Below are 15550 nucleotides of genomic sequence, written 5' to 3' on the forward strand. Positions count from 1 at the left end.
CTGGCTTCTGAAATTATCAGATATGATTTTGCAGTTTGTAGATGTTGTAAAAATCTGTGCTTGTCTGTAGTAATAAACAAACCTCTGCTTGCTTTCTTTTCTGAGCTTCAAGGATGCTCTTGGACCACATCTTCAGGCTGTCCTCTGTAAGCGAGAGGGCCAGAAGCTGGTTCTGTAGAAGTGTAAAGCAGGGAGTCTTCCTTTATCACTGGCCTGAGGGAGCATGAAATTGAAAATGTCAGCTGTTGCAAGGTTTATCATAAAAGCATGAGAACTGCTCATATGCTTCTGTCTAGCAATGTCTGCAGGCTGGGGCTGGGCTAGTATTCTGTCCATGCTCAGGGAAGCAGATGCCTGCACAAACCAACATTTGAAAACCTATTTCTGCAGGGTTTTTTTTATTGACCTTTGTTAGCATGCGACCCTTGCCGGGAGCTGTGAAGAACGCTGTGTATTCCCTTGATACTCCGTGTATGGTTGCGTATTTGTTTTCTTTATTAAAACTTGGACAGAGGGAAATGGAACAGATTCCACTCCATTACCCCTGCTCAACTTCATCAACTGCACGGAGTTGTGATGAAGTAACAGCTTTTGATGGAGTACATCCAAAAGCCCACTGCTAGCATGCACGGCGACAGATGCTGTAACGTCGCAGAGAGGAACGGCTTGGCAGTCCTCCTGTTGGGTGGCTACCTTGTGCCACCAGCCGTGTGGTCCCCCCCCGAGGCTCTGCCTCCCTGCTTGGGAGCACTGCACAGGAAACGGAGGGAAGCCCGTTTTGTATATGGTAGCTCCTCCAAGGTCAGGATCTGCAGGAGCACTAAATCCTAAAAAAGTTCAGGTTGGCAGGGACTGCAGGAGGTCTTCTCCTCCAAACCCCTCTGAAAACAGGGTGGAAACTGAACCTGGAGCACGTTGCTCACCAGCTGAGCTGGCTTCTCACCAGTTCGCTGGCAATGGCGAAATGAGGATGCACCAGAGACACAAAGGTGTTATCTAAGGGCTGTGGGAAAGCTCTTCATCATCATCTTCATTGTGCCTTCATCAGCTCATCTGCAGGATGCAGGGCCAGCCTGCCAGTGTGGGATTCACAATGAGCCACCTCTTATAGAGACCTCGCCACTTGAGCCAGCTCCCTGTACTGTACTCACGGTCAGAGGAGAGAACGGGGCATGACATGGGGTTGGTCTCTCTTTGGAGAAGCTGAGCTGAATGGGGTCGGTGAGTCGCACACAAGAGAGAAGCCTGTAGCACATCCGTCACCGCTTTATGATCAACAATAAATGACAAAATGACAACGCGAGAAAACGTGCGACTGCTCTGCCTCCAGATGAAAAACCTTGAAAAGAAAAACCTTAAAAAGAAAAATATGTAAGAAATTATTTTCTCTTTTCTTTTTCCCCCTCTCCTGGCTGATCTGCAGCTCCTGGGCACATGAGTGCCTCTCCACCACCGCCTGCCAGCCGGGACCCCGGGGCCATGCAGTCCCCCCGCATAGCGGGGAGGAAGCGAGGGCGACCCCCGCTCCAGCCTGCGCCCATCAAGGTGGCTGTGCACAACCTCTTCTCCGCACCGGCCGGGGCTCTGCCGCTCGTGAAGATCCCAAAGAAGAGAGGGAGGAAGCCCGGGCACAAGGTAGATACGTGGTTTTCACGCTCCTTCTCCTCCTCCTGCTGTTTGTAGTGGGTTTTGCCCTAGGATTTCAGGTGCAGTGGAGGAAGGGAGGCTGTGTTGTGTAAGTGTTGGGTGGAGCGACGCAAGGAAAACAAGAGAAGCAGGTTTCTCTTCCACATGAGCTGCTGAAAAAATAGAGGAAATTTTCTTTTAGAAGTTTAAAAATGTTTTGAGGTGTTTGGAAATAACGTGTGGGAGCACCTCAGCCTGTGGGAAGACGGGACTGTGATGCTGCAGGAAGGGAATTTACTCCAGGGAGTGAAAAAGAGCTGTGTTCGAGCGAAATGTCCTGCTGCCAATAAATCACTGTGTTATTTTCCATCCTTTTCCACCACCAGGTAGGCACACAGTGCGTGTTTGCAGTACACACTCCTGGTTTTCACCAGGAACTGCTACAGATGCGCCCTCTGTTTCACAAGGACAGCAAATTGCTGGATGTTAGCAGATCAGAGCTGCTGGAGCTCCTGTTGCCAGAGCAAGTAGCACAACAGTGTATTCAGGGGGCAGCCCCAGGCTCCCTCGGTCACTGCTGGGTGGCAGAGGAAGGTGATACTGGCCAAGGAGAGCTGCCCCAGCAGCAGGCTCGGTATCCCTCTTTGGATTACCCCACAACTGTATAGCAGCAGTCCAAGAGAGAACCACATGTCCAGGCAAAGACGGGGGCAATTGCTCTGGTGTTTTGTAAAATGTGGCGTATGGAAATACTTACCAAGAAATTATTTTTCACTTCATTATTAGGTTAAAAACATGGGATAGAAACATCTGAATTGATTTACTTTAGTTAGCTGCTGCTACCAATAATTTAAGCTATTATCAGTATTGCTGGGTCACTTGTAGGCTCTTTAGATCAAAACCATCCAAGTCTGGGATAATAACACTTGGGAGACGCAGTGAAATTGAGTCCCTGAGATGATTAAGCGATTTGCCAAATCTCACGGTGTCCTTATATGTGAAGTCTCAGCAGACCCCAGCCTTCATGTCCCTGAGTGTCCTGCTACCCTCCATTTCTTTTTCCTGCATTTACTACTGATCTGTAACTTGAAAAAAAATATCTGGGGAGCATGTTCTCTTCCACCCCAAACACACCCCTCCTCCTGTGAGAAAGCGTTTTTGCCAAGCAGCACACATCTGTACGCAGGAGAAGCTAAAAGGGAGGCTCACATTTGCTGTAACATCGCGCTTCGGACCAGCGTCCAGTCAGCCGGACATCACTGGGGGGATGATGTTATTTCCCGGTGAGTGGCAGCTAGAAGCAAGGCATGCTTTTGTAATTGATGGCTGAGGTTTCTGAAGCTGACACTTGTGATCTGCAACATCCGAGGCATCTGGCCCCGTGTTATTTATTTACGTTGCAGGATTTGTACACAGAAGCAACGTTTTTCTGAGAGGAGCCTTTGTGCGGGGTGCGCTCAGCCGAAGTGAACCACTCTCCATGAAAAACACTGCCAGAGCACAAGTCAAAGATTGCATTTTTTGATGGGTAACTCGAGCTTGATTTAATTAGCTCGCTAATTGTATGACTTTCAGATACCAGGAGACTTAGACGCATTTTAAAAAATGAATCCATGCCCAAATGGCAGACAACCAAATTCTTTATAGCAACCAGATAGCTGAATTATTACAGAGCAGATGGAAAAATACTTCTGAATTTTTAGCAAACTAGGAATTTACAGCCGAGATTTAAATTTATTTTGACTGAGATGTGAATAACAGACATTTTTAATCACATGCTCTTTATAGCCAGATGACCCATTGTCAGTTTTCATTGATATTAAAGCAAATATCTGTGTCTTCCTAAACTGACATTTCATCACTCTTCACCACAGAGCAAAGACCTTTTCCCCACTCTCCTCTTTATTTTTTCACAGCTTCGGTTATAAAATTTCATCAGCTGTTTTTCCAAAAAAAAATTTATTTTGTACCTGATGCTGAGCTATTTGCCGTAAACCACTACGTTTTCCCTAAACGCGGTATTTTTTTCTGACTGTCTGAATCTCATTAGGAAGAGGTCCATGCCGGCAGCCCCAGGATAGCGTGGTGGATGGGCTGGGATTGCTGCCCTGGCTGGAAGCAGGAGGAGCTGGCACCTGGGGCTGTTGCAGCTGCAGGGGGGGAGGACGTGCTGCGCTCCCTGCACCCCCAGAGCTGCCTGGCTGTAGGGTGTGAGTGGAGTTAGAGGGTGTCACAGTGACAGGCAGCAGAGGGGCTGTGCCCACGTGGGCAGTGCCCGGAGGGGGAAAGATGGAAGTCACAATTCATGGTGGCAAACAAGCACTCAGGACTGGGAGATGCTGGGATTAAGACTGCACAGACCACCTGCAAGCACCCTGTTTATTCATCTCATGTCGTGTGATACAGTCTTGAATTTCGAGGTTTCATACGCTCCCCTCAAGGCTACCTGCCTCGCTCACTGCAAAACACTTTGGGGATGTGGGAGGCTGTGTGCACACTCCCCCCCCACCAGCTACTGTGGTGAAGAAAGCTATCGTGTGACACGAAGAAAAGGTGAGAAGGAGGAGCCTCTGCCCTCCTGGCTGGAAGGAGTGAGGCCGGTGGGGACAGGGTGAGCCCCAGCCTTGTCCTGCAGTCAGGACAAGGGACAACCAGTGCACAGGAACTCAGAGCCATGAAGATCCGTGGTCTACGTGGTTTAAGAGAAGTAGGTTGCATCATGGTACATCTTATTTCTTTCCCATGTATAGTATTAAACATGTTGGCAGAGAACCTGTTCAGAGGAAGAAGGGAAAGCTATATCTGGGAAATACTCTTCCCCCTCTCTCACTCATTTTGGTGTGGGATGACAGAAATAACCGCTGCATTATTCCTGACTGCTCCGTAAGTGTGTTCAGGTCGTATCAGAAACCCCAGGGCTCACCAGGGTCCTCCATGCCACAGTGGTTGCATACTCAGATAAGCATGAAGCAGGTATCAACAGCACGAACGCCCATGATCTCACTACATCTAATGCACCACGACTTAGAATGAGTTGCCCAGGAAAGTGGTGGGGTCACCATTCCTGGTGTGTTCAAGGAAAGGCTGGACCTGGTGCTTAGGGACATGGTTTAGTGGGTGACATTGGTAGCAGGTTGATGGTTGGACCAGATCATCTTGGAGGTCTTTTCTAACCTTAATGTTTCTATGATTCTATGATTTGCTGAAGCAGATGGACCTATTTTCTCTCCTAATTCTCTGTTCAGCTTCCTCTGGTCTATTTTCAATGGTAGAAGGTCTGTAAGACAGGCATCTGGTTGAATGCCTTGTTTTAGAGCAACTGCCTTTTTTCATTTCACATTGTACATACTAAAACTTGTGGCATTTGATATTCAAAAGAAGATTCAGGTGCTTTACTGTAAGGACTTCCCATAGCGCTCTGGCAGATTTGCTCTGTCTGCTCACTCTCCCTTTTTCTATACTTCACCACTTTTTTCACTTCTGTGTGTCTGTGCTTTCTATGGCCAAGCTCTCAGTCAGCTGGTGGATTGGGTTGGCTTTTTGGTAGAGAAGAGTCAGTCCAAGAAAAAGAAAACTTTAAAGTAAATATCTGGAGATATACACTTAGTGATACAGAGGGACTGCTCTGCATTTTGGTGTCCAGAAGATATTTAAGCCATGTTTGCTGCTGCACTGTCTCCTGTAATCAGACATTGTTTTATTTTGATTGAACGAAGGAACATTGTCTGCTACCCCTAATAAAAATGGCATTTACCTCTGTATCGAGAGGCTGTAGAGTACATACTGTTGCAATTAAGTTTGCAGTAAATTGCTCACTACACCAGCAAACTACCAAGAAGGGGCTTCCACGCTAGTGAGCTTACACAAGTCTTCCCCTCTGTTTGTTTGCTCTTGAACACAAGCCTGCCTATGCCTCCAAGAGCCAAGGACCATGTGGAGGAAGCTGCCTGCTGGATGCTGGCAAACCTCTGCCCCATGGGCAGCACACAGCCAGAGGTGCCCGGGACCTGTTATGTGTGGGGATGTGTGTGAGTGTGTGTGTGTGTGCATATTGATATACATGCATGTGAAAGTGTGTATATATCTACGTACAGATGTATGTACTTGTAGAAATGTGCGTGTGCTATGCATAAACACGCATGCAGATACATATGTTTATTATGTACATATAGATGTGTACAAGCAAAATTGAGACCAGAAGCCTAGCGTAAGGGCTACCTGAAATTTCGCAGCATCTGCCCGTTTCACCACAGGAAAATGAAACGTTTATTTCCATCCAGGCTTACTGTGCCCAGCTTTTCACAGGGGTTGCTCTGAGGGAAATTCTAGGTCGTGGCTACGTTGTAAAGCAGCAAGATTAAGAAGGTCTTGATGGAGATCTGGCAGGCAAAAATCACATGCATCTCAACAAAGATAGCTTTTTTGTTTGCTTTGATAGGTACCATCCCCATACATGCTACCGTGCTACTGAAAGCAAGAGAGACCCTCAATCCTTTCTTAATGAAGCTCTTGCTGGGATAAGCCAGTACCTGGGGAATGGTCCAAAATCCCAAAGATTTAATGATAAAAATCTCACTTGGGTGGTGCTATGTCCAGTAGTCTTCCCTCTCCATTCCCCTTTCTGCTTTTGCTTACACTGAAACAGTGATGCTTATTTTACACAGTTGCAATCATAAATCACAAACAACATATATCTTTATCCAAAATAACCTCTACTCCCCACCAGAACTTGCTGGAGGTTTGGGTCTGTAGCTAATGGTCTGCCTTAATTTCTACCTAAAATACATGGCGATACTGTGCTGTAAATTCCCACTGTTTCACTTCTCCAAGCCGGGCTGCATGTCATGAAGATTACTGTAATGGTGCAGCAGTTTGTATTTACTACTGGGTAGTAGCACACTATGGACCACGGTCTGATATTATTTACACGGGTGCCAGCCCAAAGTAGCCTCGCGATGTCGCTGGATCTACACAAGATTTACACCTCTGTAAGCAAGAGCAGAATTTAGCCCTGAATTATGATGTGGATAAAGACCCCAAGTCTGCCCCGTTCCGAGTCGTGGGGGAATTATTTACACCCACATGAAACGGGCTGTAAAATGCTGTTGCTCTGATTTGTTAGAGTTTTACACCCAGTTTGCTCAGGTGTAAATAACTACCCCGTGGGTGGCATCATATTTGCATCCCACAGCTGAAGGCATCGCTGCCTGCTGCAAATCAGCCAGGATGAGGGCTCCTGCATTCTCCCAAGGGCAGAGCTCCCGTGGAAGGGGATGCCGTGGCAGACTGCTCATGGGTGGGAGATCCCAGGGAGTGACATGTGCAGAGCAAAACTGGAATATCTGGTGTATGTTTTTGTTACCCCCCCTGGTTATTTTTTGCAGCTGAAGTCTCGTGTTCTGATGACTCCCTTAGCAATCTCCCCGCCGAGAAGCACGCCGGAGCCTGATGTTAGCTCGATCCCTCAGGACGCAGCGACCATCCCCAACTCGACTGCCCCGCAGGCTCTCACAGGTATGCAGACTTAAGCACACCATGGCAAAGGGGTGAGCAGGTCCCATGGGCTGGCAGCCAGCTGCTGTGTTTTCCAGAACGAGCAGAGCTCATGAAAATTGGATTTTTCCCGATTAGACTGATGGCCAGTCACACAAAGCAGATGTGTCCTGCAGGACTGTGTTCTGACAGCTATGTGTCAAGTCCGGTACAGACCTTGAACCCATTCCTCTTGAAATGTGGACATCAGCATCCCGTAAATATTACCAGTTTATTCCCAACACTCATCCCACCAGCTGTGTCGCAATGACAGGACCAAACACCAGCGTGAACGGCGAGCGTCTGTTACCTCTATGGGAGAAGGAGGGCAGAGGCAGGGTCAACCAGCACCTAAACCCCGGTGGCTCACAGCAACAGCAGACCTGGTCACTTCTGCTGGTAGTCTTTGTTGTTGTTGTTTTGTTTTTGCTTATCTTAGAATATACCAGAAGAAACATAAGTCAGTGCTTTTAAATTGATGTAAATGACAAGAAAATCAACAAGGCAGTTGATTTACCCTGAGATTTCAGCAGAGAAATGGATTAGCTAACATTAAATTCTGAACTAAACATATAAATCCCATTATTTCTTAGCTGGGATGCACAGAGGAGAAGTTTTCCATCTGCTCTGGTAGCAAAACGATACTAAGCATGGCGACAATGACGATAATAATATATTTTATTCTCATTTGTCCCTTCGCATTCAAAGGCGGCAAAGTGCTTGGCAAATGCTAGCCGAGTGGCATTTCACATTGCGCTGAGAGATGCGCTCGGTGCCTGAAGGCTACATCCAGAGCAAGGATGAAGGTGATGGAAGCAGGTCCGAGCTAGCTTTTGCAGATTTGGTGGGGTTTGGCAGCAGGAGAGCTTCACTCTGTTGACCCCCTGTGACCCGTGCGTGCTAGGTGTGCTGTCCCTGGGTTTGCTCAGTGCTCTGAATGGGTGAAGTGCCGTGTAATGTTAAGTTTGATCACTATTGTGCCCCCGTGTACCTAGGATATACTGTCTAAGCCCCTTCTGCTGCTCGGTGAGAGATGTGGTGGCAGAGAGTGCCGTGACAGTCGCACTAGATTTTCATTACGGTGATGCAAACTGTAAATTATTTCCAACTTTACGCAGCTGTCATCATGTCCTCTGCACCGCTTGATGTTTTTTAGTCACATATCTGATTTCTGTCAGAGGATAATGTTATATTGTCTGAGAGCTGACAGCTCCAGCGCACTCAGCCAGCTATTATAATATGTCTCACTTTAGCCTGACTTCAGGCTGTGTCTTGGTACCTGTAGTTACCACAACATTATCTCCATGCCTCTGAGACACAGTTAGCCTTGGCCAGGCTTAAACAAGTTCATGCAAGCAAGAGGAGACTGATGATTTTTTGGCTATTGCAGGCAGGCTTGATGACGTTGAGTAAAACTGCCTGCACGCACCTCATGCACCATCCTGAGTCCCTCGCAGCCCTGAGTGTGGCACCGTCACCCAGCTGTGGTCCCCAGTAGGGTTTGGGGTGCAGACGATGTGCTGCTTCCCTCAGCAGCACGCAGGGCACTGGGATGGACGTGGAGGGTCAGGAAGCTGCCGCAGGCCGTGGCATGGCACTGCAGCAGAGCATAGACCCCAGAAATCACCCTCCAGAAACCACAGCGGCATCACGGGCAGCAGCAGCAAGGAACCACAGCGTCCCAAAGCTCAGAGCAATGCTTCTCAAAGGGTGCCTGAAAACACACAGAAATAAATAAATAAATAAATGAAAGCCCAACAAAACACCTCAGGCTAGAGTTCACCCGTTGCTGTAAGGTCACCCTGCTTGCCTCTGTCCTGCACTCCCTGGGCCTTTGCTCTGGTCACCATCTGCATGCACGGGGGAGCCTGCAAGAAAGCAGAGCCCAGGCACACGGAGGGGACGTGTGGGAGCTTCTGCAGTTGTGTGCAGTTTGTGACACAGTTTGTGTGCAGCCTGTGACACTGAGCGAGGGCCCCAGCTCGGCACGCTTCGCTTAGGCAATGGGTAATTAGCGCAGGGAAGCCTGACAGTGCCATCACAAATGGCAACAATTCACAAATGGATGAAAGAGCTTGTGAAATTCATGGAAACACATAAACCGAGCATTTGCTGGGATGCTCTCAGGGCCATTTTGTAATAACCATGTTGGTGTTTTGTGCCCACAGCCTGCATTTATGTCAACAAGCAAGCCAATCTGGGGCCCTACCTCGACCGAAAAAAAGTGCAGCAACTGCCGGAGCACTTTGGGCCCGAGAGGCCTTCCACGGTCCTGCAGCAGGCTGTCCAGGCTTGTATCGACTGTGCCCTCCAGCAGAAGGCCGTCTTCTCGCTCATCAAGCAGGGCTATGGAGGAGAGATGGTGTCAGGTACGGTGTTCGTGTACAGGGGTTGGGAGGCTGTTAATGAGTGGAGAACCCCAGGGGTCAGTATGGGGTCCAGTTTTGTTTAACACCTTCATTAATGATCTGGATGATGGGGTAGAGTGCACCCTCGGTAAATTTGTGGGTGACACAAAACTGGGGGGAATGGCTGACTCACCAGAACGATGCGTAGCCACCCAGAGGGACCCTGGCAGGCTGGAGAAATGGGCTGACAGGAACCTCATGGAGTTCAGCAGGGAGAAGTGCTGCACATGGGGAGGAACAACCCTGGGCACCAGGACATGCTGGGGACCAGCCAGCTGGAAAGCAGCTCTGCAGCTCCTGATGGACGTCAAGCTGAACAAGAGCCAGTGGTGTGCCTTTGCTGCTAGGAAAGCTGATGGTATTCTTGGCTGTGTTAGGTAAAGTATCACCAGCAGGTCAAGAGAGGTGGTTTTTCTGCTCTTTTCATCATTGGTGAGGACACACCTGGAACACTGTGCCCCGTTCTGGGCCCTCCAGTACAAAAGAGACCTGGGCATACCAAAGAGAGTCCAAGAAAGACACAAAAATGATCAAAGGATGAGAGCACCTCTCCTATAAGGAAAGCCTGGGAGCCTCTGGCCCCTCCAGTAGCTGAGCTTTGCATGCAGCAGTACAGTGATGAGCAGCACTGCAAGCCCATGTGAAGGCCACGTGTTGCTCTGAAGGAAAGCTTGCACAGGATTCAGCTGCTGGTGTGTCCTGCTGCTGCAGGCTGTGAACCAAATCTGCTCTCAGCTGCAGGAATTGCAGGAGTCCTGAAGCAGCCTCCTATAGAGCAGCACTACAGAAACACATCAGGGCAACCAGAGAGTATTTCCCAGGAGGAAATGGTCCCAGCAAGATCCATGAGGACCTTCTCATTGTCCCAGAGTGATGCTTCTCTCTTTGTCAAGATGGTCTCCCGTGTCCCACGCTGAGTCACCTGGCATGGCTCTCAGACTGAACGTGAACTTTTTTCTTTTTTTAACAACATCAGGAGGTTTGTGTCACAACACTGTTTGGGCATGTGGGGATGCAGTGGAAGTGAAATGACAGGCGTGTGGGAACAACACTCTCCAAAGAGCTGCTGTGATTGATTCAAGCCATGCATCACAATTCCACGTGCAGGGTCCGTGTCCTGTGTGGGAACAGCACATCCACACCACTTTCTCCCTCTCCTTTAATTATCTTTTGAGCTCTCTAACCACAGGTGTGCCTTCCCTAAGGGACATTCGGAATACTCTGAGAATGATCCAGATTAGTTCACAGAAACATGAGATTGAAGTAATTTAGTGCACTTTTTTTTCTTGGTTCTGTGCTGTGTATATGATTTTAATTTCAAGCAGGAGAGCCACATTGTGCACCAAGCCTGGCAAATGCTGGGCTTCATCTAAGCTGGCCCAGCCTCAGGTACCTGAGCTAAAAGCACCTGGCCAACATGACTCCAAACTTCTCACCTCTTCTAGTCACCATCCAGGAGGCGTGATGGCCCTCTGGCCATGGTGGGGCTCTGAGATTGCAGCTCCCTCCCAACCCAGCAGCAGCACAGGCAGGTCTTGCTGTGGTCATCATCTTAACATGGCTCAGCTCACAAATGCTAGATTGGATGAGGAGCACAATCCCTTGTGGCAGCCCAGGCAGGCAGGAAAAGTCTTTGAAGCCATGCCAAGGTAATGACTGAGGACTGCAACTTAGACTCAGCAGTAGTAACTGGAGGATGGAAAAAACCTGGGTGGTGGAGTTCAGGCAGCCATACCATACCTCTCTGCAAACCTTTTGACAGCTGAATGTGTCCTGCTACCATTGATCCTGCTGGGTCTGTGGTGATCCCCCCACCTCTCTGATGGCTGGGACCTGTGCCCTCTTTGATTCCTGGCTAAATATACTCCTTGACAGCTTTGTCCAGGAATTTTAATTGCTCTGCTCTCACCCTCGAGTTCAACCTTAGATGTATTTCTAGAGAGCAGCCCTCATCCTCCTAGGCTGAAGCACAGAGTTACTTTCAGGTCCTCTCGACAATGTGAGGAAGATTGCTCTTGGTGAAAAGAGTCCTGGCTGCAGGGGTCTCCCCACGACACCATGTAGCAGAGATGGTGCTGGCAGCAGTGCCACAGGGAAACTTTCTGTTCCCTGGACATCACTGTGGCCTGCCTGTGCACCTCTGCAAGCATCAATTCACGTTTTTTGAGCCCAGATGACCAGAATGATGCCTATGAGCACACTTCAGATTTCTCCAGGAATTAACACTCCCTTGTCTCTCCTGGAAAAGTCTTGTCCAATCTCTCCTAGAAATACATTTGCCTTTTTCATCAATGTGTTACTTTGGTGGCTCGTGGGCATCCAGTGAGCTTGTCCCATCATTTCTTCTCCTGTCAGGTCTTGTTGAGCCCCTCAAAAAATGATGGATTGCCTTGTACTTTACGTATTGTAAAACAACAAAATCTTTTTGTGCCAGCATGGACCACTACCAGTTCCTCCCCAGCACGAAGGCTCTCCTGCTGGCACAGCCGGCTGGCTTCTCCTGACCCACCTCTCATAAGCAATCATTTCCAGTTTCAGAAAAGATTCCTCATACTTTAATGACCAGAACTACCACCCTTCCCTTGTCTATAATGCTATTATATCACTAAATAAAGATCCCTGATTTAGTTTGGCAGACCTCTTTTCAGTAAAACCCTGATATTTTTTTCACAGACATGTCTTTAGTTCTCGTCTCCCCATTTTCTTTTAAAACCGTGGTTTTTTTGCATTGTAATTGCCTGCTTCTGATCATACAGTACATTTTTCAGTCAGATGCATGTATTAGATATCCTTGCACTGCTGCCCATGCCTGGCTGCATCTTTCTGGGGGAAGGTAATGTGGTTCACATGAACTCAGCTCCTTAAGATCCTCCAGTTTGTTTTGTACTTCAGGTGGGATAATTGGGTAGAATAAGTCATGGAGACAAATACTGGTATGAAACCTCTTTTTCCTGCTCTCAAATGACCCCCATCCATACGTTGCTGGGTACTGAATTGCTCTCGCTTGCTCTCCAGTCTCAGCTTCTTTCGAGGGGAAGCAGCATCTCCTGAGCCTGCTGGCAGTGAACAGCATCGGGTACGTCCTGCGCTTCCTGAAGAAGCTCTGTCGCAGCCTCCTGTGTGACAACCTCTTCAGCAACCAGCCTTCCCAGCAGTACAGCACCGCGCCAGAAGCCCCGGAGGTGTATGAGAACAGACGGGTGGAGGCAGGTAGGCTGCCTGATCAACTTGTGCTCAAGCTTTAATGGGGCAGAAGAGAAGACTCTCTCCTTTTGGTCCTGTCCTGCATATGCTGGAGATCTGCAGGTCCCCATGGGATCTTTCCAGAGGGGGACAGGTGGATCTGCAGTATTTTTCCTGGTTAGCTACAGAGGAGGCTTTCAGTTGAGAACCTCTGTGTTGAGGAGCCCCAGGAGTGGCAGGGATGATTTTCAGACTATTTTGGATTTATTTGCCTCTTTTATCTCTTTTCCTAAGGAAGCAAGGCTCATGTGGTCCCAGTGTCCAAGTTTATGTCAGTTCTGTCCCGTAACTTCTCGCCTCCTCAACCATATCTAGTCCTGGGGTAGAAGTTTCAAAGGGAGTGAAAGAAAGGTGCAAAGATAAGGCCCTGAGCTTCTGCTTCACCGGCAGGCCTCACACCAACTTAAATTATTGTGCCTTCTCTTTCTTTAATGGTGATGTGGGCACTTGGGGAGCACATGCTCTCTCTCATACACCCAATTATATGCTGGCAGCTGAGAGAAGGGTGGTTTTGTGTCCACAATTATTATCCACAGATTGTTTGTTTGCCAGGAAGAATTGCAGAGTGTGCTTTAAGCACCAAAGCTGAGAGCAGGGAGTGCACACACAGTGCAGAAACCTCCTTTTTGGGCAAAGAAATCCAGCTGCTGCTCTTACACGTAAGGGAGGAAACAAAGGAGCCCACACTGAAAAGCAATTTTGTTTTCCTCTAGACTAGGGCACTTGCAGCAACCCGAATGTTTCTGAGAGGCCAAGGGGTTTCAGTAGCACAGAGTAAGTGACACCCAGCAGGCCTGGCATTTGCATTTGCATTTACATTTGCATTTGCATTTACATTTGTATTTGCTTCTTTTGCTTTTGCTTTTGCTTTTGCATGGCAATGCTGTGTGTGATGGAAGGCAACTCCACCGCTGGAGTTTCCACCATGGCTGTTACACTCTGAGCATCTCCCCTCCTACACGATTTCACTGCAGATACCCCTGGCACCATCCACACTGGCTCAGCCCAGCTACTGAGGAAGGGGCAAAGCATTATCTTTGTTCCAGAGCAGGCAGGGGATGTGGATGTAGGGAAAGACCTTAACACCAAGGCTGTCGCGCTGCTGGGGGCAGTCACTGGCCCTCCTGGAGGCAGTGTGGGCTGCGGCTGCCTTTGGCAGGGCACGTGCTGGCCTGGGCTTCTTTCCCTCACCTGGGAGTGGGATGGGGCACAGAGTGGGGCTCCCAGGCTTTTACAGCTCTGCTGTCAGCAGCACCATGGTAGAGTGGAAAATGAGTCCTGGGAAACAGCTGAAGGAGACACAGCTAACAAGCCGGTGTACTTCAATCCTGCATCACAAGAGACACTGATTGTAGATTACTGTTTTGGCTTGCACTTAGCATTTCTTCAGCATTTTTTTTTCCTTTCTCATGTGTGAAATAACATTCAGAGACGTCCAGGTTTCTGGGAAGGGAGTGCCGAGAGCCAGGTCCTGCTATCACACATGGCTCACAGCTCATCCCAGCCTGGCTGCTGCTCTCCCTGGTACTTTGTTACCGGCAGAGCAGGGGGCTTAACAACAGCAAGGGGGCAGCTTGGTTGCAAGGTGCAGGAAATGTTGCTCTGGGCCCCAGGATATAGGCTCAGAAGCTGCTTTTTGTACAGGCAGATAAATAATATTCCTATTCGTAATGACAGGCTGTATTCAATAGCTGGAGTAACACCAGGTTTAGGCACAGGAGCTTGAGCCTCTGAGTCTCTCTGTGTTGCTGCATGGCCTGAATCTCCTTTCCATGCCCTTTGGAGCCAGCATTTCTCTGCAGCAAGGTCGGCACAGGGGCCCCTCTGTACACAGAACAGGGACAGGGGTTCCCTGTACTGGCGATAACCAAGGACAGCAGGAGGTCTTCATGCAGACGGCTCCGAGAGAGCCTTTGTTGGGACAGGTCTCGCATGGAAGGTGCAGGGCCATAATAAAGCACCACGGGAAGCCATGCAAAGCAGCCCCATTTTTCATGGTGTCTGTTCTCCAGCTTGTAGTCGAGATGTTCTTTCTTTTAATATCATGTGCCTTTCAGCCTCTGTGTGCCAATGAATTTAACACGTGTATTGACTTCGGTGCAGTCACTCTTGATTTACACTGGCAGATGCAAAAGGCGAGGCTGGCGTCGTGTCCAGTCATATTAATCCACTCACACCATACGGGAGCCACCTTTTAACCTTGCCCTGAAGCACATGCCCCTAAGCCATTACTCACCTCTGCTCGCAGGGAGCTGCCAAATGCTAATGGCTGCACGCAGGCCAGGTGGGATTTGTTGATGCATGTGTAGATCATTTGCAGCAAGAGCTGACTTTGCCTAGGAGCAGCACCCAGCGCCTGGGGTGAGGGTCTCCCTCCCAAAGGCAGAGGCTTGCCTTGTCTTGGCACATCTGGGGACATATCTTCCCCCCTGCTCTGTCTCCTGGGCGGTTGTGTCAGCTGTAAGGAGATTTGGGGGGCTGTGAGAGCAATTTGTGGGGGCTGCTGTGGGAGGACTCCCAGGGGTTTGGCTGGCTTCAGGTCTGCATCAGAGCAAAGCCTGAGATGTTACTTGTCCCCATGGCACCAGGGCTCAAAGCTCCTCCACACCCTCACCCCAGAGTTTTCCACATGATTGGTAGTGAAGTTTAAGTTAAAACAAAAGCAAGATCTGGATTAACTCTGCAGATAATGCTTAAAGTGTGCCAGGGGCTACACAGATGAGAAGCTAATGGGGCAGGGA

At 48.9% G+C, this 15550-nt stretch overlaps 1 protein-coding gene across 5 annotated transcripts in view; it reads left to right on the forward strand.

Moving 5' to 3' along the window:
• SCML4 (Scm polycomb group protein like 4) overlaps positions 1 to 15550 on the forward strand; it is a 92937-nt gene that overhangs the window by 19123 nt on the left and 58264 nt on the right. For 3 of the 5 annotated variants that reach the window (XR_013949220.1, XM_080586984.1, XM_080586987.1), the window contains 4 exons: positions 1424 to 1635; positions 7011 to 7140; positions 9327 to 9527; positions 12582 to 12776. Coding sequence is in view for 4 of the 5 variants with exons in the window: in XM_080586984.1 (XP_080443110.1) it covers positions 1424 to 1635; positions 7011 to 7140; positions 9327 to 9527; positions 12582 to 12776 (738 nt within the window). In the remaining variant the exon portion in view is untranslated. The remainder of the gene's footprint in view (positions 1 to 1423; positions 1636 to 7010; positions 7141 to 9326; positions 9528 to 12581; positions 12777 to 15550) is intronic. The other 2 variants (XM_080586985.1, XM_080586986.1) reach the window with 1 other exon arrangement.

Source organism: Anser brachyrhynchus (assembly GCF_964034855.1).
Source record: "Anser brachyrhynchus genome assembly, chromosome: 3".
NCBI classification, from domain to species: domain Eukaryota; kingdom Metazoa; phylum Chordata; class Aves; order Anseriformes; family Anatidae; genus Anser; species Anser brachyrhynchus.